This window comes from Humulus lupulus, chromosome 8 (assembly GCF_963169125.1).
Source record: "Humulus lupulus chromosome 8, drHumLupu1.1, whole genome shotgun sequence".
Lineage (NCBI taxonomy): Eukaryota > Viridiplantae > Streptophyta > Magnoliopsida > Rosales > Cannabaceae > Humulus > Humulus lupulus.
The window spans coordinates 10,796,005-10,819,863 of record NC_084800.1 but is presented as its reverse complement, the minus strand read 5'-3'; the positions used below and the strand labels follow the sequence as shown (position 1 = coordinate 10,819,863).

The window sequence follows — 23,859 nt, the reverse complement described above, 5'->3', positions numbered from 1 at the left end:
TTGCATTGCAATCATCTTTTTCGTCAAATATATTATGTAGCTTACAATCAAACAACAATATGATAGAAAGATTTAGTCAGTCACATAATTAATTACTATTAATTTGAATGAAGGCAGTGAATTACCACCTAGTACACGTTAATTAAAATTGCCCTATTCTCAAAATATATTGAGTTCAGAAAGCGTAATATAGTTTTCAGTGACACCTTAATAATGATGGTCCGTATCTAAGCCGAACGATAAAAAATATCATGATATATAGCGCCACTTTTCAACAACCACTATCCACTCAATTAAATAAGAAAACGACAATAAAATTTTCACGCATTTATTTATTTATTACATATATTTATATCATATATACACGTATTCACTTACATATAGTTAATTTAATGGTACGAGGAATGTGTTACGTTGATGAAATAAAATGGACTGAGAAAACAAGACAAACAGCTCCCCACAAGTAATTTAGTATTTGGAAGCTGGATTAATAGAGATTTTATTTTTTTATTTTTGTTACTTGTAAGAAAAATTTTATACATTTTTTTTTCGGAATTGACGACATATCAATATTTTTTTTTTTATATATGTATGTATATATTTTTTAATATTTATTTATATTTTTAATTTTTTATTCTAAATTGATTAGAACTAGAGCAAAAAGTTATTACAATTTTGTTTTGACAATAACAAAATGTCATAAAATATATAATACTAATTATATTTAGTCTTTAATAATAATAATAATTCAAAAGTGTAATATATTTTTTAAACAAAAAGTATAATATAATAAGTATGTCTATATTTCATATCATAAGTATGTACCGCAAAACAAGTACAAAATAAGATTACTCTCACCTTATTTTTTTTATAGTTATCTTGAATAATATATTTGTTTTGATGAATTTTTTTTAAAAAAAATAACCTTTCATGATATCTTGTCGGAAATTTTAAATACTTCACTAGAAATTTCTGTCACTTTATCTTGAATTGTGTGAATTCTAGACAAATGCCATTTTACAAATAATTATCAAAACAAAATAATTTTATAAAAATCTATATATTTACTAGTTACTCTTATATTATTATATGCTAAAGTGCCAAATATAGTAATATGTAATTTTGAAATATATATGAGTAGTACTTAATTAGTATTGGCATCGACAACTTGGTGCGTATACTTTATAGCTTCCGTACTTTCTCATTTGTTTGTTTCACTTTTGAAAGGCATGGCTTGTCACGAAAAACTTCGTTGTAAATTTATTAAGAAACATATATATTTTCATTTATAATAGAGTAAAGTCGGCGAGGATTGAATTTTAGGGTGGACTTTTATATAAAATTTGAAGGAGTATGAATGAAAATTTAAAGTTATATAATACAATTTTAAGTAAAAAGTTGAATTTATAAGATATACTATAGGTCCGCCCCTGATTGGAGTAAGTAAGTAGGTGTATACGTACTTAGTACATGTCCATGATTTCTGTTCAATGTATGGCACACTGAAGTAAATAAGCACATGTTTGTTTCAGCAAAAGGAAATTTCCTACTTGCCACGATGCTGGGAAAACCAGTACCATAGGAATAAATTTGTGTTGTCTTCATTGTAAAATGCCAATGATCGGCCAGAGTCGATTTTGTCATTATGCGCACCTGTACAGTGTACTAGCCTTCCTCTAAGGTGTTAGAGGTCAATTTGAGTAATTATTATAACATGTTCGTACATATATATATATATTAAATTTATGTGGTTGTATATCATTTTATATTTTATTAACTTTTGCCAAGTATAAAATATGATTATGTGCTTTTTCAAATTTCATAGATACCAATTATATTTGTACTCCAGTCAATTTATTGATAAAAATTTAATGAAATTTCAAATTTAAGTTATATTTAATTGATTATTTAAAATTATAATAAAACGAAACGAATACATTTAAAATCAAAACTAAAATTAAAAATTCAAATATTATTTCATTATATATCATCATTTAGTAATCATAATTCAGCGTATTTTGGAGTTTTAAAAAAAATTGTTAATATGTTTGACAATAGTCAAGTCAAAGGTTATTTTTTATTTATTTTGACATAAAACTAATGCGTATATAAAATATATATAGTCCATCCAAGGAAAGTGGGATTGCTCGCTAGATTAAAAAACATATGTATTACATTTTAATTTTTTTTTAACATATATGTATTTTTATATGTATAATGTAATTAAAATTAATGCAATTTCGCAAAAAGTAATACTAGATACACATTTTTTGTATACACAAAAAATATTGTTAGTGTTTTAAACCATTAAAAGTTATTCAAGTAAGATTAGATACTATCTTTATGTATGCTTTAAAATATATATGTCAGATAAGTGTGAATTTTTTCATTACTCCTTTAGTTATTATGAGATGAAAAAGGAACCAAACCCAAGATGATATAAAAAAGCTGAGACATGCATATACATAGATTTGTTAGTGTGTCATGGCAGATCGAGCAAAACAAATTAGCCATTATGCATACAACATTATTCAAATACACATGGTACAGATGACTTACTTAAATCCACATTACATGGTAATCAAACAACTAAGCTTACACAATTAATTATTTTACATTCATGTCTCTTTATTTGTTTGGCTTTATTAATGTTCAAACAAGTTACGTGAAATCTCTAGCTCATTCCATTTTCCCAAGTCAAAGTAACTAGTCATGGAGCCAATCCATGTCAACTGGGTCACTCAGCAGGGAAGCTGAAGCTGAAGCTAAATCAACGCCAAACATCATATCTTGGGAGAAGAAGAAGGTTTCATTATTATTATCATAATCAGTAGTATAAGATTTCGAACATGCAAGCCCTTTCTGATTGGACGAACTAATTACCTGTCCGGCCACGTCACCGTTGTTAACAAACCCGAAGTCAACGTTAAGGAATTCCGACAAGTAATCTCCATGATCATCGGACGACTCAAAGTCAACAGCATTATTATTCATCATACCTAGCTGGGAATAACTAGGGACGTCGAGTGTGATTTCTGAGGAATCGAGCACCACGCTTTGACCACAATTGTTGGCAAATTGGTCATCGTAATCAACCACTGAGGGCAACCAGCAATCGTCAACCGCAGGGTCAGACTTAGTGCAGTCCTGATCATCATCATCATTACTACTTATTCCACCACTAGCAGTATGATCGTTAGTGATTCGATTATTATCACGATCGGGTGGTACTACTTTGTTTTGTTGTTCTGTTTGAGAAAGGAGTACAACTTTGGTGCACCTTGTGGCTATGGTTCGAACCACACTATTTGAACCAGCTGGAGAATTATTGGTCTTAGATGTCTTCATCTCATGATCTCCATCAGTACTAGTTCCACCGGAGTGTGTCGTTTTAGGCTTTGGCCTTAATTGCTCTAATCTACTAGTACTACACCGAATTTTGGATGATGGTTTACGACTTGTCGTATTATTGGACTTTAGAGAGTTGTCAGATGCTTGAACTTGATGAACTTTCTTTCCAATATTGGTGTTCCAGTAGTTCTTGATTTCATTGTCTGTTCGGCCTGGAAGCCGCCCAGCTATCAAAGACCATCTGCATATATTAATATATTATAAGTAATTGTAGTACGGACACCAATTAGGATATTGATTTCCCTACTATATAGCTACTTAGCTAGATGGTATTCTTAAGCAAGTTTCCCTTTATTGTTGTCTCTCTTCTTTTGTTTTCTTTTTTCAATGAAGAAAAAACATTAAGAATATATATAGCCAAGTAGTTTTATTTTAGTCATTTTGTACAGTAAATTCTTACAAAATAATCTTTCAAACATTTCGGTCATAAATACTCAACACACACTATTTATAAAGACATTAATTATATATAAAAAAAGAATAGAAAGTGACTTTTAAAAAATATGCATTTTCCATCCCATTATAAGATAATTAATATAGGGACCTGTTGCCTAAGAGGTTGTGAAGTCTGATAATTAGCTCTTCTTCGTCAGGAGTAATGTTTCCTCTTTTGATATCAGGTCTCAGATAGTTAAGCCATCTCAGCCGGCAACTCTTCCCACATCTCTTTAGCCCTGCAAATTTTATGTACTCGATATCGGTTATCCTCTTTTTGACCACTACTACTACTCATCAAAACTTTTTACTTTTACATTTTTATTTATCATTATTATAAAGGAAAGAAAAGAAAAAACACTACCTGCTCTTTTGGGAAGGCTTCTCCATTTGCCTTCACCATGAACTCTAATGTACTCACTCAGTATTTTATCTTCCATAACTGTCCATGCCCCTCTATTTAAGCCTTCTTTGGAACAACAAGGACTCCTCCCCATCTCTCTCTAAGAACTACCAGTGAGTATTTAGTGGTGGCAGAGAGAGAGAGAGAGAGAGAGAGAGAGAGAGAGAGAGAAATACTTGGTGAACTCTGTTTCTGGAGCTGCAACTCTCTTCTTAACGATGTTCCTTTATATATACATGTACATGTTTTGAAGGAAAGGAACCCTTCATAAGAATCATAACTACATAATGTCATGCTTTTTAAATTCAAAATAAAAGAATGAGACGTACAATTTGGTGGCACATGTGAGTTAGGGGGACCATCACCTGTTGCCTAAAAGAAAGGTAAAAAAAAGAAAAAAGATTGAATTGAGTTAGTATTATATATATTTACACATATGAGGAGCTTAGACGATGATTGCTCTCCTCATATGGCACAACACTCAAACAGTACCTTCTTAGTATACTTGAAAAGCTATATATATTAATTAATAAATTTCAACATTAATACATTCATCTGCCCTTCTGTACCTTTGTGAGGCTGCTCACCTTCATTCTTAGCTAACTTTCTCAAACTCTCTTGAAGACTTGAACGTTCGTTGAAAATAAAGCCTTTTAATTTTGGCCACACAAAAATAAAAATAAAGGTACGTGTGTTTGTGTGTGTGGGGACCCAACTCATAGGTAAATAATGTTTTCTCAAACAAACGGGCTTGCGTTAAATTATTTGGTACGGACATACATACGATAAAACTACACATGTACAGTACATTGAAGTATAGTCTAACGTTGTATAAGTATATGTATATGCATTTGTTGCAACTTCGACTTTAATAATTTGATCGGCACGTACGTGTGGCTATCTCTAACGACTTAATATATTAATTATGAATTTCTGCTCGATTTGCCTTCTTGCAGATTTTTTTTTAATCATCTTTATTTATATGTATATGTATATGTATTAACTCAAAACATTCTCATTAAATTCCGTATACTACTACCCAAAAAAAAACTTTAAAATCTACAATTTCTTCAACTATATTTCTGTCTTGGCAGACACTAGCAGCCAGAACTTTCTTTCCCACACGTAAGAGCACTCCCAATTGATTGGTAAAATACCTTATTTGCCAAAATATAGAGAAAAAAATGATTAAAGTAGTTTTTTAATGAGTGAGGTAAACTTGAGCATAACAAAATTACATATATCGTGTTTGGTATATTAATGAATAAATTAGATTGAACAGAGTTACATATATTGTGTTTGGTATATTAATAAATAAATTATATTGAACAGAATTACATGTATCGTGTTTGGTATATTAATAAAAAATTATAAAATATATTTTTATATACTCATAATTTTATCAAATAAATAAAATTTAAAATAATCAAGTAACATTTAAAAAGATATATGTTATAAAAAAAGTTATATTAATGTTGTAATGGAAAAATTATTATTCAAAAAACAATAAAATATATGATATATAATTGACGGGCTAGTCGAAAAAAAAATGTACTTGTTTAATTTTATAGCAAAATGTAAATTTAAGAGAGAAGAACTATGATAATTTTTCTTTACGTATAATATATAAAATAATTATCATCACATTTCAGAATATTATATATACCAAAGTAACCTAGCTAATAATTACCGCTGAAAAGTAAAATAAATATGAAACAACTTTGAGATAATCCGTCTTTTTCCAACCGAAACCCCATAATTTGTGAAACAACAATCTAAAAATAAAAGCTCAACAGAAAGTCAAGCTCTACACCAATTAGATTGTGGGATCTTAACATCAATTCTCACTCACACGATATGGAATTTTTTACTTAAAAAATGTGTGAACAGTGAAAAAAAAATTGGTTATATATATATAGAATTTATTAATTATTTTTATTAAATTTATAATAATGTAATATAAATTTCAAGTAAGTATTTTATTTTAATTAAATAATTTTTTTTAAGCTTATGTTTGTTTTAGTTTTTGAATTTAAATGTGACAACAAGATATCTCTTCTATATAATAAGTGTGTAGATAATGGAAATTCTTGGTTTTAACGGTTTTTTATTTTTTTAATGTTAACTTTAATGAAATATTCTTATATTTAACAGAATATTCTTATATATAACGGTAGTTTGTAAACACTTAAACTTAAATAAAATTAAAAATAAAAAAAAGATATTTTTTAGATATTTTACAATGATAATTATTTAAAAATAATAAATAGTTAAACAAATTAAAATAGGATATTTTTTAGATATTTTACAATGATAATTATTTAAAAATAATAAATAATTAAACAAATCAAAATATGATAATTTTGAGATATTTTACAATGATAATTATTTAAAAATAATAAAATGATATGTTTGATAACTTAAATAAAATTTAAATAAACTTAAACTTACTTATTAGAATAATATCATATTAAACATGTAATATAATCTCCTGTGAATTAGCAACAAATTATTTTTTTTTAAAAACTAGCAAGAAATTTAAATTTAAAATTCACCTATAATATTTAAGATTACATTAAACATATAATATACAATCTCTTATTGTCACTCCCAAATTAAAAAACTAGAATAAACATAAACTTAAACAAAAATAAATAAATTATTTAATTAAAATATGATATTTATTTGAAATTTATATGACATTAATATAAATTTAATAAAAATAATTAATAAATTCTATAAATAAAACTAAGCAAACGTGCATATTGCACGTTGTTTATAACTAATTATATATTATATGTTTAATATAATATTAAATATTATACGTGGATTTTAAATTTAATTTTCTTGTTGGTTTTTTTTTTAAAGTAATTTTTTGTTAATTCACAGTAGATTATATTATATGTTAAATATGATATTATTATAATAAGTGACTTTAAATTTTATTTTATTTTATTTAAGTTATAAAATGTATGATTTTATTATTTTTAAATAATTATTATTGTAAAATATCTTAAAAATATCATATTTTAATTTGTTTAATTATTTATTATTTTTAAATAATTATTATTGTAAAATATCTTATTTTAATTTTTTTAATTATTTATTTTATTTTATTTAAGTTTAAATGTTTACAAATTACCATTAAATATAAGAATATTCTGTTAAAGTTATCATTAAAAAAAAAATTAAAAACTGTTAAAATTAAAAAAATTTATTATCTACACAATTATTATATAAAATAGATATGTATAAATTAAATTCGGTATATAATAAATAAAAATCAATAGGATATTAAATTAGAAAAAATGGGATTTGTGTTTTAAAAAAAAATTGTAATTTGTTTCTTGGTATAATTTTTCCATGAATACTTAATGTGAAAGGTGGTCCAGTAGACTCTCACTCTCATGAATAGCCAAACAAAAAAATGCAGCCAACCCAAGGGGTCCCTGCGAAAGAAGCTCCAAAGGACCAGGAGCATCAACTGTGCTTTTGTGTCCGTTTATTAATGCAACTCGTTCGTTTATTTGAAATTGGACTTGATATTTTTGTTTCTAGAATTTCAAAGAACAGTGACGCTAATCAACACGCTTGGACTTTTCTCCTGATCCAAATGTCGTCCACTGGAGACTGGAGCCACTAGACCTTGTCATCTAATGATATAATAATAAAAAGAATAATACATGTTATTAAAAAGAAAAAAAATAGTGTTATTTTTAGTGTTGTCGTTGAAATGGGAAAATAATATAGTGTTAGCTAAAATTATACAACTATTGTGTTGGTTCAACACAAAATTTGTGTTATGAGTTAGAGATAACCTTGTAGAATGTATTTGAAAAATGGTAGTCAAAGAAAAAATAACTTTTAAGAAAAAAAAATGAGATCTTTTATTAAAATGATATGTGCTTACATCAAAACATTTACATATGTGGCAAATTTTTCTAATCAATAATCACATTAATATAAGATAGTTAAAAAAACCTTGCACACTGGTATGTGTAATATTTTGGTGTAAAATGTTTGTGATTATATCATTACTCTAAATTTTTTATCTGCTATGAAGTGTATATCATATTAAATTTTATTTTGGCATAGTTTACGCAATATTTATAGGACAATATAAATGTTTGTATTTTATGAATGAAAGCAACATCTATATATATATACATTTCCTTTTTCTTTATTTTGCTAGTGTTGGAATAGATTGATCATATTAGGAAAATAAAAGTGTAAAATTATTGTGCGTTTGTGTTTACAAAGAAAAAAGACAGAAAATAAATAATGAGAGGAAAACAATCCTATAAAGTGGTGTAGAGATTATTGGTATCAAAATCATAACTAGATAGGTTAAAGTGGTGTAGAGATTATTGGTATCGATTTGTTGTACTTAAATGTCTATATAAAAATTTTGACGGCAATAATGCCTACCGTTATGAATCTGGTGCAGTTGTTGGTCGCTGACCGTTAAGTCTAAACAGGGACCTCCGTGGCTACACCTGATTTTTCCATTTTAAAAAAATATATTAAATATTATAAAAATCTATTTAGAAAACTTAAATAAATTAAAATTAATTAAAAAATATTCTAATATTAAATTTAAATTTAAATATAATTAATTATAATAAATCAATTAAAATTTTAGTGTAAAATAAAACAAGAAAAATTGATTAAACTAAAAAAAAAGTTCTTCAACCTCTCGGCTCCATCTCCCCATACCTCATCTCCAAAGAGCTTTGACCTCCCCCTTTCTTCTTCTTCTTCTTCTTTCTTCTTCTTCTTCCTGAATGAATACCGAGCCCCTAAATACCCAACCCCTTTCTTCTTTTCTTTCACAAATACCCAACCCTTTTTACCCTCTTCTTCCCAAACACCCAGCCATTCAGCCTCCCCCAACGTCCACCCAACCCACCCAGCCTAAGCGAGCTTATGCATGAAAGTAGCAGTGTTCGAGTCAAATTTCTGAGCAAAGTCTTCTATTGAAGATGACATTGATGATTTTAGACATGGTTTATTTGGGTATGTGTGAATGTCGATTTGTAAAAATACTATCTAGATTATTTTCTTTGCAGAGACATTAATCTGGTTTATTTTGAATGAACACAAGTTTGAGAAAAAAAGGACACAAATCTAGATTTTTTATTTTGATGGAAATTTTGTATTTTGATGGAATTTTCTGAGTTTGAGTTTGTGCCTACAGATCCATCAATTTTTTTTCTTAGATTTTAGATGTTAAATTTTGGATTTTTATTTTTTTAATTGATTTTAATTAATTTATTGAATACTTTACTATTCAAAATTAATTATTAAAAATTTTAAAAATAATTTTTTAATAATTTTTAAAATATTTATTAATTTAAAAAATGGACAAATCAGGTGTAGCCACGTAGGTCCACCACTACAAAAACACAATTTTAGGATACTTTTTTAGGGCACTTACCTAAATGCAAGCTCTAAAAATAGCTCCGGGTCTTTTTAGGGCTCGTGTTGCAAGACCTTAAAGAATTCTTTTAAGGCTCGTGGAGTGAGCCCTAAAAACTGATGCGTGTCCTAAAAGTTTGATTTGTTATTTTTTAACAAACACTTCCTGGACTCACGAGTCCTTAAAGAATTTTTTGTAATAATAAACTGTTAAATAGTACACATATATATATATCATGAAATTGAGTTTGGTGTGGTGGTTTGCTACACATTTAGGTTACTATAGGTCCAATGTTCGAATCTCAAGTTTACAATTTTGTTTTTTTTTTAAATAACAATATATTTGGAGTTAGCAAGTTTCAAACCCCCACCCTCCAAGTCAAGTTACACTACAACAAAAAAGGCCATTTGCGTCAGTTTAGCACTACCACAGTTGAGTTTTTGCGTCAGTTTAATATGTGACGCAATTGCCCATGACACAAACCAGAGTGTCATTTGCGTCAGTGGGGCACTACCACAAATTCCAGTTTGTGGCAGTGCCCTACTGATGCAAATGACACTCTGGTTTGCGTCAGTGGGGCACTACCACAAATGTTAAAAACGAGTATTTTTTGCATCAGTTGGGCACTTTCACATAAAGTATTAACCAGGGAAATTGCAAATGTTTATGCCAATTTCCTTGACCTATTTTGATAAAAAAAAATCAGCAGCAGAAACAGAAAAATAGCAGCAGAAACAGAAAACAGTAGTATGAACAGAAAAACAAGAGTATAAGTTTTTATAAACATTTATCTAGAGTTAACATTTGTGATCAAAACTATAAAATTAATTCAAATATCAAAGTTAATATATGTACTCTTGTGTTCTAAATTTGTAAGTGTTAAACCTACTTAAACTAAAATTTCCTCACCCACTTGCTCATTTGCTAATTGAGATACGCCATAATTGATTCAATCCACTCATCCCGTATCTCGTTGATTTCGTCAGCCGATTATGGACTCGTATTCGTAAACTAATTAGAAAATATTTAAAATAATAAGTTAGAAATCATCCAAATAAAATCATGAACGATAGTTTAAATGAAAGTTAAAAAGCAAAACAATACCTCATTTTTCAAGTAGGCCTTCGGTCTAGGCTGTGAAATCAAGTCTCTAGCAAATTTCATAATGTAAAAGCCACACTCGGTTGGCCCAGTCTGGTTTCGACGCTATTACCACATAGTTATCCAAAGTTAAGTATTATATTTAGTAAGTTATTATAATAGAAATATGTCAAAAAGTTGAATACGATAAGTAATATAATTTACTTACCTTAGGAACACAAATTTTTAGATTGATTGACTCTTTTAGTCTTTGGTGTGTATCATATTGATCCAACACCCTACACATAATATTAATATTTACCCATATATGAGTTTGACATAAAATCATAAATTAATTAAGTAAAATGAAAAACTTACATGATAATTATCTCCTTGATTTCCGGACGAAATGTGAGTTTACAGGATCCAAAAAAGCTACCGAATGACTGTGGGGTTGAATTAATACTAACATCCAATGAAAGCTACAATAAAAAAACTTGTGTAAGATATTTATCAATAAACAAAATATATGAATATAAAATTAAGTTGATTTACTTGTTGTTCCAAGGACAAATTAGAAATTGTGTCTCTAGCTCCATCTGTAGAAACCGATTAAAGAGATTTTTAGCACGTATTTCATTGGTTCCTTCATTAGTGGACACTAAAGCGGGATGCATGAAAGTGTACATGTGGTTCAATCCCTTCGTTTGCACCAAATCATCGAGGAAGCTACATATAATTAAAAAAAGTTAATAAACTATTAAATTTCAAGTTAAACTAAATAAACTAAGATTATAAACACCATTGTACCTCAAACATAATGCTAGCTCAGTCTGTCCAATCATCTCATAGTTGCAAAAGTGGAGGATATCATCTTTCCCTAACAAAGCGATAATTTGGAATCCAAATACCCTTTCAACAATTGGAATTTCTACCACGCGGTCAGCTTTCCATTTATCAACAAACTTCACCAAACACCTCAATATTTTTGTGATAGGCACTTCTGTAGGCTCCTGTGTCAATGCCTCTATTCTTTTCTTTGATTGTCTTGGTTGTTGAGTAGAGGGCGCAAGTGGCTCTTTCGTTTGTTGATTAGTAAGAACCCAATGTTGTGGCCATCCAACATCATACCCGACTGCTTGTCCAACCAATGTATAACCTTCCATTGTAAGCGGATATGGTAAACTAGCGTTCTCTTGAATGGCTACCTCAACTCTGACACGATAATTTCCAGGAGGCAGTTGAACGCTATGTATTTCTGTGCAACATGTACTTACAAGTTTCCCCTCTGCATCTATATTTTGTGTCGAACCAAGACACAACTTACAATTAATCTGTTACATTCCAATTAATCTGTTAGACTTTTCGATAAACTAGTTTATTTTTACTGTATAAAATATATGCAATAATGAATTAATAAGAAACTATTACCTCATCAGGAAAATTTGACTGTGGTGGTGGGGGAGCACATGGTGCCTGCGTCGGTGGTGGAGGAGCAAGTGGTAGCTGTGAGGGTGGTCGGTGAGCATATGATGTCCATGTCGGTGGTGGTGGAGCATGTTGTGCCTGTGTCATGGTGGAGGGGCATATGGTGCGTGTGGTGTGTTTGAGGCTCCTCCTACACCCGAACCAGATGCATTTGATGATCCAAATACACCGCTATGTTGATATGCAATATGCGCCATCAACTGGTTTAACTTTTCCTCCTGTTGACGTGCCCTTTCTTCAGATTGATGCCATTTCTCTTCAAGGTCTTTATAACGAGCATCTTCCACACCTTTTTGTTTGTGATTGAATCTTTTTGGCGGAGGGACATGAAAAAATTGACGGGGAGCGACATGTGCCTAATGCTCTGGAGTGCCTAATGCCATTGTTAGTATATTATTTGAACCTTCCTCCACCAACTCGCCTTCTGCTACTTTTTGCCTGTATTCCGCCTATATACATAGTAAATAAATCAATTAGAATTTAACACACACATTAATCATTACAATTATTTTAAAAAATCGTAGAACACTTACATTCTTATTGACCAGATCTCGAGCTTCTTCATCAATTACTTCTCGATTCTTGTTCATCCGTGCTCGTGTCCACATCTCAGCTCTGTCATATTCGGTCAACTCATGACCCAATTCCTCTTCCATTTGTTGCTCTACCAGTGCATAACTACCACACCCTGAGTGATGTGGATACTTGTTCTGAGCCCGAGCATCTCATCTCTTCCCAGTCTGGGGTTAGTCTTTTTGCAACAAATTTTTTCCAATCTTCAGGTTTGTAATACTCGATGTAGTCTGATGGCGGCTTGGCGAGAAGCTCAGGAGCTACATTCTTATATACATATATAAGATCTTTTGTTAGTCTTGTTTTCCAATTTCTCCATGTTTTTCCTGCTTCTTTGAGGACGTCTATTTTAGAAGAATTTGGAAGTTTGAACGTTTCCTGCACAAATGAACCCAAAAATATTACACTTTTCTCAATATATTAATTCATTATGATAAATTTAATAGTCAATATTATAGCTTACCTGTATTTGACCCCATAAAGTCTCTTTTTTATCCTTTGGCATTTGTTTCCAATTGTCGATATCTAAAGGAAGGGTAGTGCGTGATAGAAGACCGATGGTGTTGTTCATCTTGATCCCCCATTTTCCCATCGCTTGACGAAAACGATTATTCTCGACCTCATAATTGCGACCCTCACTTCTTGCTTTGAATACATCACTACAGTTTGATTTACCCCTATACTTCTTGTCTTGTGTATTTGTTGGTGCGGTAGGATTAATCCCCTCCAGACCATTACCATGATCATCAACAAACGGATCGCCCTCTTCATCATATGATGGATCCATAATCAATGTACCTGCAATTAAGTAAACACAAATATTATCTGGTATAAACTTCACAAAATACATAAAAAAAAAATCATAAAATTAATATATATACCTTTAATTATCTACCCACAACCCTTCACCATTCTCGCGTATATAGTCGTCATCATTGTCAATGGTGACATCAATAGGCGGTGAATCAATGGTAAATGTTTCTTGTTCAAGTATAATGTCATCGCTCCCAGACTCTTTGATCAAATAATCTTTCGGTTGACTTGTTAGGACAACTGACCATCGAGCATCTACTGGATCACTCACATAAAATACTTGCTTGGCTTGTGATGCCATTATAAAGCGGTCAGATTTATGTCCTATTCGATTTAAGTCATCTGTTTTGACCCCATTATCACTTTTCACCCAATCACACAAGAAGACAGGAATTCGAATAGTCACATAATCTAATTCCCAAATTTCTTTGACCACCCCATAAAATGTCATATCACAATTTATGGGATTTTTATCTATGGAACTAGATATTTGAAAAGTCTGGGCGATAATAGTAACACCACTATTTTGTGTCTTTCTAATATTATCACGTTCTACGGTGTTGAATTGAATACCATGAATATAATAGCATTGATACTTAATTACACCCATTGAAGGACCTCGTGCTATCCATTTTAGTGTTTCAGACACTTTGTTTGTGGTGTTAATCAGAACCTAGAATACAATAAAATAAAACAAAGTATTTTAAATTCTAATAAGCGAAAATACAATAACACTCAAACAAGAACAACACAAGTATTTTACCTCATTCTCGAACCAAGTGCTGAAATTTCGATAATGTTCATCTTGTACCCATTTTTTATTTCGAGACTTATTAGGATAAGTGGTCTTGATCCAATTGAAATGTCCTCTTCAAGAAATATCATTTATATCATTGTCAATATAATGAAAGAGAAAAATAATATTGATCATGCATATGTATGAGAACTTACTCGATGTATGGTTAAACATCATCAATATTTTGTAAGACTAGGCCGCTTCATCTCTATCAGATTTATTTACTTCAGAAACAACACCACCTCTACCACCTTTACTTATTTCAAACTCAATTTTAGAAAAACATAGTCCAATGCTCGCAACACCTGATAAGTATTCTGAGTAGAACTCCATTGCTTCTTCACCGATGTAGGATTCAAGTATGTAACCCTCAGGTCTACTTCTATTTCTAACATAACCTTTTAAAACCTTCATATACCGTTCAATTGGGTACATCCATCTCAAGTATACTAGTCCACACAATTTTACTTATCTCACCAAATGAACTATTAAATGAACCATTATGTCAAAAAATGATGGTGGGAAATACTGCTCCACCTCACACATAGTTATCACGATATTTGTTTGAAGATTGTCCAACTTCGACACATCTACCACTTTACAACAAATAGATTTAAAGAAAAAGCATAGTTTGGTAATTGCATATTAAACTTTTTTGGGTGACACAGAACGGATAGCTACCGGTAGAAGATGTTCAAGTAGTGTATAATGGTCATGAGACTTCATTCCAACTAAATTCAAAATTTTCATATCTACCAGAGAAGAAATATTTGAAGAATAACCTTCCGGTACTTTCACATTCGACAAAGAATGACATACACTTCGTTTTTCTTCTTTAGACAGAGTATAACACGCAGGTGGTAAATAGGTTCGTCTCTCACCAACCTCTGGTTGTAACTTACTACGTATACCCATTAATTTTAAATCCAACCGAGCTTTGATTCCATCCTTACTCCGACCAGGAATATTCAGCAATGTAATAATTATTTGATACATTTTTCTCAATGTGCATTACATCCAAGTTGTGCCACAAAACCAAATTCTCCCAATACTCAAGCTCAAAAAATATATATTTCTTCTTCCAACAACTTGTCGCACCATCTACAACCTCCTTTGTTTTTTCACATCTAACATTTTTTCTCTTATTTGTAAAATTTCTAGGTTTTCTGAACTTACATTGGACTTTGTTCAACTTTGTTAACAATTGTCCTCCAAGTAAAGGTGGTGGACCCTTTCCAAATTCAGGTTTACCATTGAAGGCATTTGTCAAACTTCGAAATTTATGTTTTTCGGATAAGAACTTTCGGTGTCCCATATTACAAATCTTTCTAGAATGTTTTAAATATTCAGAATGATTCCCATCTTCACAAATGGGACATGTCTTGTACCCTTTCACACTAAATCCTGAAAGATTACCTAAGGCTGGAAAATCATTAATAGTCCACAACAACACTGCTTTAAGATTAAAATTTTCTTTCTTATAAGCATCGTAAGCATTAACCCCCTCATACCACAATGTGCTCAAATCATCAATTAAAAGAGCTAAGTATACATCAATATCATTTCCAGGTTGTTTAGGACCAGATATCAACAAGGTCAACATGGTAAACTTCCTCTTCATACACAACCATGGGGGTAGATTATAGATGACTAGCATTACATGCCAACAACTATATTTACTACTAAGGGAATTGTGTGGATTAATTCCGTCAGCAGAAAGACCCAAACGAATATTCCTTAGTTCATTCCCAAATTTCGGCCATTTAACATCTACTGTTTTCCAAGCTGGCGAGTTAGCTAGATGTCTTAGCTTGCCATCCTTTACTCTATCTTTAGCATGCCAAATTAAATTTTTAGCATGATCATCATTTCGGTACAACCTAACCAAACGAGGTATCGGTGTTAGATACCATAAAACCTTTGCAGGGACATCGTTTCTAACTGCATCTGAATTTTTTTCTTTTGCCATCTAGACTCGCCACATGTCGGACATGCAATTGCATCAACAAATCTCTTTCGATATAAGATGCAATCGTTAGGACAAGCATGTTGTTGACGCCGTTTTTCGTCAACAGTGAAAGAAGAGCACGAAAACAATAATCAGTAATGGCCAATAAAAATACAATAATACAAACGAGATTTTTTACGTGGTTCGGCAGTTAAATCTGCCTAGTCCACGAGACTTTGTTATTAAGCTTGAGATGATCTCTGAAAATTCTTCAAGGATGAATTCTCCAGAGTTTTCCCTCAAGATCACAAAAATTCGGTCCTTTACAATGGTGCATGACCTCTCTATTTATAGAGAAGATTTCAGAATACTATCCCACATATTTTGGGAAGTTATTTTGTATATGCAAATAAATTAAATGGCATTAAAAGCCTACAATTTGATATTCAAGGAAACGTCCCCTGAAGATCAGGGGGCGTATAACTGAACAAATAATATCCCTTGATTATAGGGGATTTATAGTAATAAATGTAGACCGCGTCTCTTATTGGTGATTCATTAGGATATTCAAAGTTATTATCCTATATCACCAAGGCCCCATTCACCCAGGTTTCTTATTGAGTTTCGAGCTATATCATCTTCCCGAGGATATATGACTTCAAGCTCATACGCGCGTCAGGCTCGGTGTCCTGATCCGAGGCCATCCCGAGAACAGATGTACCTCGGGGTCTATCTTTCGAGCTTGTGAGGATTTCGAGGCTATCATCTTCGAAGTCGTCTCTGCTTCGCAGGCTTGATGCTTAGATCTCGGACATATTCCAGACTTTTCGAATTCATTCCTTATGAATCCAGCTTTCGAGGTCACAATTTTCATGGCTCGAAATCTGGGTGTAACATCTTGCCCCCTCAAAAGTATTTGTTCGAATCCTATGAGAAGGAAACTTTTGAACTACTTTCTTCGGGAGCCGCATTGTCACATGCTTGAACATGGACACATGTCAGTTGGGTATTGCCCATTCAGGGTACTCGAGTACCTTAGAAATCTACCCACGATCGTTCGCCTGCCACCTTAATGGTACCATCCTATCATTAATCCCTATCCGTTGGATTTTGCAAGGGCTTTGTTCAATGGCTTAGATTAATCTCCTTTTTCCATCTATATATATAAGACCCCACTCATCGTCTTCCTTTTATTTTTCGCTCATCAGAAGAAAGAAAAGAGCAAAACCAGAGACTATCCCTGAGAATTTCTTGCTTGTGCATGTTTTCTCAATCGAAGAAACAGAGGACCGCCAGTTTGTTCGAGACCGTGAGCTCATATCTGCAGCCTCTCCTTCAGTCGACGATTTCTCTGCAATCACCATTATTGTGTAAGTGTCCAATTTTTATTTTCCTTTATGCCAGTTTCTGTCCATCTTGTTATTTCTGGGAGTGCGCTAATATATTTCCTTAGTATGATATGCTAGGAAATTTTTGACCGATAGGCTTCTATGTTTACGTTCCCATACTAGGTTTAAATCTCTGGTTTCGAATTCAGTTTTGGTGTAGAACAAGGTTTCTTTTTTCTGGGTTTCAAAATTTTAAAAGACATATCTTGGACACCAAGATATCGGGTATAAAACCTTGGTTTTAAAGAACGCACGATACCCAAGATTACCTTTTCTGGGTAACCGCCACTCTTTTTCCCCTGATTTTCTGGATTTTCAAAAAAATTTGTCCACTCTCCTCCTTTTTCTCGTGGAATACACGTTCTGACTTTCAATCGGAGTCTTAGTTTCGAGCTCATTGCATTCTTAAGCATTCTCCGAGCTTATCTTGTCAAGCTCGTAATTCTTGAACCCTTGCATGCATGGCCCTCACCATTTTTTCTTTCTTGCTAGATGTCATAGAATCTGGAAAGACGGTGGGGGTTGTTGCTGGCAATCCCTTACTCGCCAAAAACCCCGAGCCCGAAGTCGCTGTTTGCTCGGAATCAACGTCTGATTCGCGAGTACGATCTCGCGCGCGAACAGGAGGAGATTCGAGCTCATTATCGCCGCCAAATTGACGAGGTTATAGAGAGAAAGAGGAGAACCCTCTCTGGACCCAGGCCGATCCCCCTCGACCCTAAATTAAAAATGACTGTTGCTTATAGCCTGGGAGAGCTCCAATTCTCGCTCATGGGGGAGCCTTCTACCTCGCAACCAAGGAGGGAGTTCTTCGAAGCTGAGCACTACTGGAGCTCGATTACCTCACTAGGCCAGATAACAGATATCCTGGCTCTCCATGGTCTTAGGCTGTCAGGCACCCTAAGGTGTCGAGCTCCTACCCCCAGTGAGCGAAGCTGCCGCGCCCCTGGAGGTGGAAATCCTAAGCTGAGATATGCGGCCTGGAGCCAAGAGCATATGAAGGCAGGAGCGTTACTGCCTTTGAAGTCATTTTTCAAGGACTTCACGGATTTTGTTGGGCTGGCTCCATTCCAGCTCAACACCAATTCTTACAGGGTTCTGTCTGCCCTGAGGTCGCTATACCACGAGCTGAAGTGGGAAGGACCCTCACCACAGGAGATTTTATACCTCTTCTGTCTGAAAAGCAACCCCTCTCGAGCTCGGGGAGGAGATGGCTTTTACTATCTTTCGAGCTACCCCAAAGAGAAAAAGGTGTTTGAGGATCTTCCTAATCATCCACCTGACTTTAAGAATTCGTTTGAATGAGTAGCATCGAGATGGCTTGTCCCTGTCTCGATGCTACTCATTCAGACGGATTCGTAAGTACCCCAACCTTCTTTATCTCTGTGCTGGGGCTTTTATTTGTAGGTTCGTACTTAGTTGCAATGTGTCTTATTTTCCAGCCAATTTTCACCGTCCTACTCCCGATGACGCAATGAAGGAGCATAGAGAGACTCTGCTCCAACTCCCTTACGGCAGGAGGTCCCTCTCATACCTCTTACATGAGAGTAAGCTCCAAGCTTGCGGGCTTTTGGGAGATGGCCAGTCCGGTGGACTGGTCCAATAAAAAGTATGATTGTTGGGAGCAGGTGCCTTTGCCCACAAGCATCCTCCCTCAAAGAAGAGAGGTGAGGCCTCCACCTCTAGCTCGCCGAAGGAGTCCACCATCGGGGAACGAGGCGAACGATGAAGCCTCGAGCTCAGACTCGGATGAAGAAGGTAAAGTCATCCTTAGCTCGAGAATGTGGTCCCCCATCTTATTAAAACACAAACCTGATAGGTTAGTTTTATGCCCAGATGATAGGGACCACTTCTACATATGGACTTGGGTAGGCGACCGAGTTCATAGGTTTGATAGTTGGCTTGGGAAGTATGACACCATGTACAGTCTGAACGAGGTGTGGGACGGGATAGCCGTCCAGTATGGGACCAATGATTATAGGGACCTTTCGAGGTTGACGTCCACCTATAGGGAAGGTACTCCCCCCGCCTCTTCTAAAGATGGGGGAATTTCCTGGTCCCCGAGCTCGAGCTCTGGGGGGGAGTTCCAGTTAGGTTTCTCCTATCATTACTTTGTATCTCTATGCGATACTGAATCACTTTATATATTATTCCCTCTTTTTGTTATGATTCACATTGTGGTGTGACTGTGCAGGCAAGATGGACTCTGACCTTGACAACATCATCGAGAGTGGCGGCGCCAAAAGGAGCAATCATCCCAGGGCAGGGTCGCGAAAGGCTGGCCGGCCCACCAAGGTCCCCAAGAGGTCCGAGAAAACCCCTCCTCCGCCTGTTACGAGCTCCGTCACGACGCCGACTTCGCAGGTCGGGACGTCCACCATTGCGCTGACTCTGCAGGTTGGTGCCTCTATTATGGCCAAGCCTCAACTTCCTGTAGTGGTCTAGCCAACACTTGGTCCACCTCCCAGAAAACCTTCCGCTTCTCGAGCTCAGAAGCTGTCAGTTTCTACTCACGTCGAGGAGTATGTAATTGACAACGCGGCTGGATCCCATGGGTCTATGCTGTGTTTGGATGTTATGTCCCGAATCGGCCAGAGCTTCAGCAGTCTCGAAGCTCCTCAATGGAAATACTTGAACTGTAACGCCCCAAACTCCAGGGACCGTTACGGTGTGCTTTGTAAACAGTGCTAAACTCGCTAATCGAGTCATTTGGCCAAAATCGTGAACTAAGTATGATTAGCGGTTTAGGGATTAAAAACTTTGGTTAGGATGTAATGTTTAACTAGAACGTTTAATTTATACATTGGGATCCCGAAAATAAGTCTCAGAGTTTATTACAGAAAATATTTACAGCAGGCTGTTCTAAGCGGCAAAACAGGGTTCAACCCTAGTTCCACTTTAAACCTCGGCCGTGGCGGACGAGCAGCTGCATTTGTACACGTCATCACCTAAGCTCTCCAACTCAAGGATGGTCCAGCTTCCACTTGCCTTTACCTGCACCACGTAGCACCCGTGAGCCGAAGCCCAGCAAGAAAACACAATAAAGCATGATATAATATCAACAACGATCATAATAGCCATTCAGGACTATCAGTCCAAGCAAATAGGTGACAATAGCCAAAAGTCACAATAATGAGCACCGCTCCTTCTAGCCATGTGACGATAGGGTCACCAGGGCTCAACCGATAAGTGATTCTTTCTTAAGTTTGATTAGGACAGGTGCATGGTGAATGGTCACCAACATAACCTTCCTCCCGACTCTAGAGTCGTGCTATGGACAGCGTCCCTTGGCCATGTGACAAACAGTCACCGGGGTCATATACCTTGGCCATAAACATCTGGTCATAGACCAGGCAAGCGCTTATAAGTTCTTCGACCTTAGGGTCGGTCTAGCATTTATGCCATAGAGCCATTCAATGCGTGATTCTCGACTTACGCTTGTTTAAGACAGGTGCAAGGTGATTAGTCACCAACATAACCTTCCTCACGACTCTTGAGTCGAAACTATGGACAACGTCCCTTAGCCATGTGACAAACGGTCACCGGGGTCATATACCTTGGCTATAGTCATCTGGTCGTAGACCAGGCAAGCGCTTATAAGTTCTTCGACCTTAGGGTCGGTCTGGCATTAATGCCATAGAGCCATTCAATGCATAATTTTTGACTCTAGAGTCGGTCCCTGACTAGTCAGTGTCTTTCACTAGTAAGACATGCCACCAATCACATATCACATGTTCCACATCCATAAACAAGGCATTTAGCATGCTTACCAAACAGGTAGTAGTGCTATTAGGGCCATGCATAAACACAGAGGCTCAAGCTCTGAACAGTATCATACTCAGTATATAAAGCATGTCCCAAACACATGTTTCTCATGCATCATATGCAATAGATCCAGCAAACTAACATGCATCAATAACAGCCATGCATGTCACGTTTAATAACCAACCAACATGCATCAAGAATAGCCATGCATGTCATACATAATAATCAACCGACATTCATTAATAATAGCCACGCATGACGTACTCATTAATCAACCAACATGCATCATAATAACCATGCATGTCTCATATACACAGGGTGCAGCTTTCTTACCTCGAAGTCGAGCTAGAACTAGTAAAAGAACGACCCTTGAGAACGATCAACCTTTAGTCCTTTAGCGGTCACCTAGTCATAACCAAATATAAGGTATCATCAATAAAAATGATCAACATAAGTTTCCAAATCAATATCTAGCCTCCGGGACATCAACCCCTACTTAACCGGGTACTAGGTACAACCCCGAGGCCTATGGCTTGAATCCCCAAGCTTAAAAACACATTTTTAGCAAAATTGACCTTAAGGGCCGCGGCCCTCCCCTGCTGCGCCGCGGCGCGCCCTCAAACAGAGAGGGCTCTCCCTCTGCCAGACGCCAAGGGCCGCGGCGCACCCCTGCTGCGCCGCGGCGCCCAGCCCAGAACAGCAAGAACGCCCACGCACGAACCAGTTTTCCCTGTGCGATTTCCTCTCAAACCAACCCCTCAAACCTTCACAAAACCTCCCTCAAACATGTAATTAAACCCCCACATAACTCCCTTAACTCACTCACATCAAATCCCAATCAAACCAACACTAAAACCCCCTTTGATTCACACTCCCCACATCAAAACTCTAAGGCTGAAACTAATGATCAAAACAAAGCATGCATAAAAACCAGTGGCTAAAGCTCACCTTGGAACCGGTTTTGGACCTCCCTCACAAGCCAAATCAAGTCTCCAATCCAGCCCTTAAGTTTCCCTAGCTTGAAACTCCACCAAGAACTCAAAAACCCTCAAAGGGGAGGTGAAGGAGATGATGTACGGGAGAAGAGGAAGCAAACCCCTGTTTTGCTCTGTTTATTCCACCACCTTCTACAGCCTCTTAAATCTCATGTATATCCACCCCCAAAATGACCAATTTGCCCTTGTGTCATCTAAAGTCTTCCAAGTTACTCTAGGGGTAAAGTTGGAACTTTTAGCTTAATCTGTTAATCATAATTAACGCTTCCCAATTCCCGCTAATTTCAATATCCTCAAACACCAATAATTCATATCCCGTTAGCCTAAAATCCCCGGTAATGCCATAACCATAAATATCACCCCGAGACTCACCCCGAGCCCCGAGCTTAAACCCGTTATGACTAGACCGAACACTTACATCTCATGATCGTCTCATGTCGAAAAGCTCGAACCAATCCACCTTATAGTGTGGCTATATTAATTAATCACAACCATGCACCCCAAAATATACAATTACGCCCACAGTGGCCAAATTACCAAATTACCCTCATAATTAACATATGAGCCCATATGCATGCATTCACCATCATATAATAATATAATTAACGTAAACATGCATATAATCATTAAATACTATAATAAATCAATTATGGCCCTCCCGGCCTCCTAATCCGAAAGTGCACTTCTGAGGATTCAGTTTCATGTTATACTTGCGGAGCACGCCAAAGCACTCTTCGAGGTCATCAACATGGTAATTGTTAAGTTGAGACTTGACAAGCATGTCGTCAATATAAACTTCCATGTTATTGCCTATCTGTTCTGAAAACATCATGTTCACGAGCCGCTAGTATGTGGCCCCACCATTTTTGAGCCCGAATGGCATGACATTATAGCAGTATAGCCCCTTATCCGTTATGAAGCTCGTATGTTCCTGGTCGGGGGCATGCATGGGAATCTGGTTATATCCAGAATAGGCATCCATGAACAACATTAGGCCATGCCCCGCCGTGGAATCCATGAGCTGGTCAATCCTTGGTAATGGGAAACAGTCTTTCGGGCAAGATTTGTTGAGGTCTGAATAGTCAATACAGGTCCGCCACGTCCCATTGAGTTTTGAGACCAACACCGGATTGGCTACCCAGTCAGGGTAAAAGGCAACCCTAATGAATCGGTTTGCCTTTAACCTGTCTACCTCCTCCTTCAGTGCCTTCTTTCTGTCGTCGTCCAGCTGTCTTCGCTTTTGTTGCTTCGGAGGGAAGCTTTTGTCTATATTTAGCGCGTGGCTTGCTATATTCGGACTTATTCCCACCATGTCCGAATGTGACCATGCAAAGACATCCTGGTT

General features: G+C 35.1%; 1 protein-coding gene across 1 annotated transcript; it reads right to left on the bottom strand.

The window, feature by feature from the left end:
- Positions 1–2,498: 2,498 nt before the first annotated feature.
- LOC133794535 (transcription factor MYB15-like) lies at positions 2,499–4,484 on the bottom strand. Its single transcript, XM_062231821.1, has 3 exons — positions 4,211–4,484; positions 3,956–4,085; positions 2,499–3,592 (listed from the first exon to the last, which is right to left on the bottom strand). Exons 1-3 carry the CDS (start codon positions 4,341–4,343, stop codon positions 2,707–2,709), a joined length of 1,149 nt encoding a protein of 382 aa, XP_062087805.1. The 5' UTR covers positions 4,344–4,484; the 3' UTR covers positions 2,499–2,706.
- Between the last annotated feature and the right edge of the window lie 19,375 nt (positions 4,485–23,859).

What these genes read in the sequence shown, in the direction of transcription:
- LOC133794535 (XM_062231821.1), bottom strand. Translation starts at nt 4,343, where the DNA reads ATGGGGAGGAGTCCTTGTTGTTCCAAAGAAGGCTTAAATAGAGGGGCA. An exon ending in AAGCCTTCCCAAAAGAGCAG is followed by an intron (nt 4,086 to 4,210) that starts GTAGTGTTTTTT and finishes TAAAATTTGCAG; the next exon opens with GGCTAAAGAGATGTGGGAAG. An exon ending in CACAACCTCTTAGGCAACAG is followed by an intron (nt 3,593 to 3,955) that starts GTCCCTATATTA and finishes TAATATATGCAG; the next exon opens with ATGGTCTTTGATAGCTGGGC.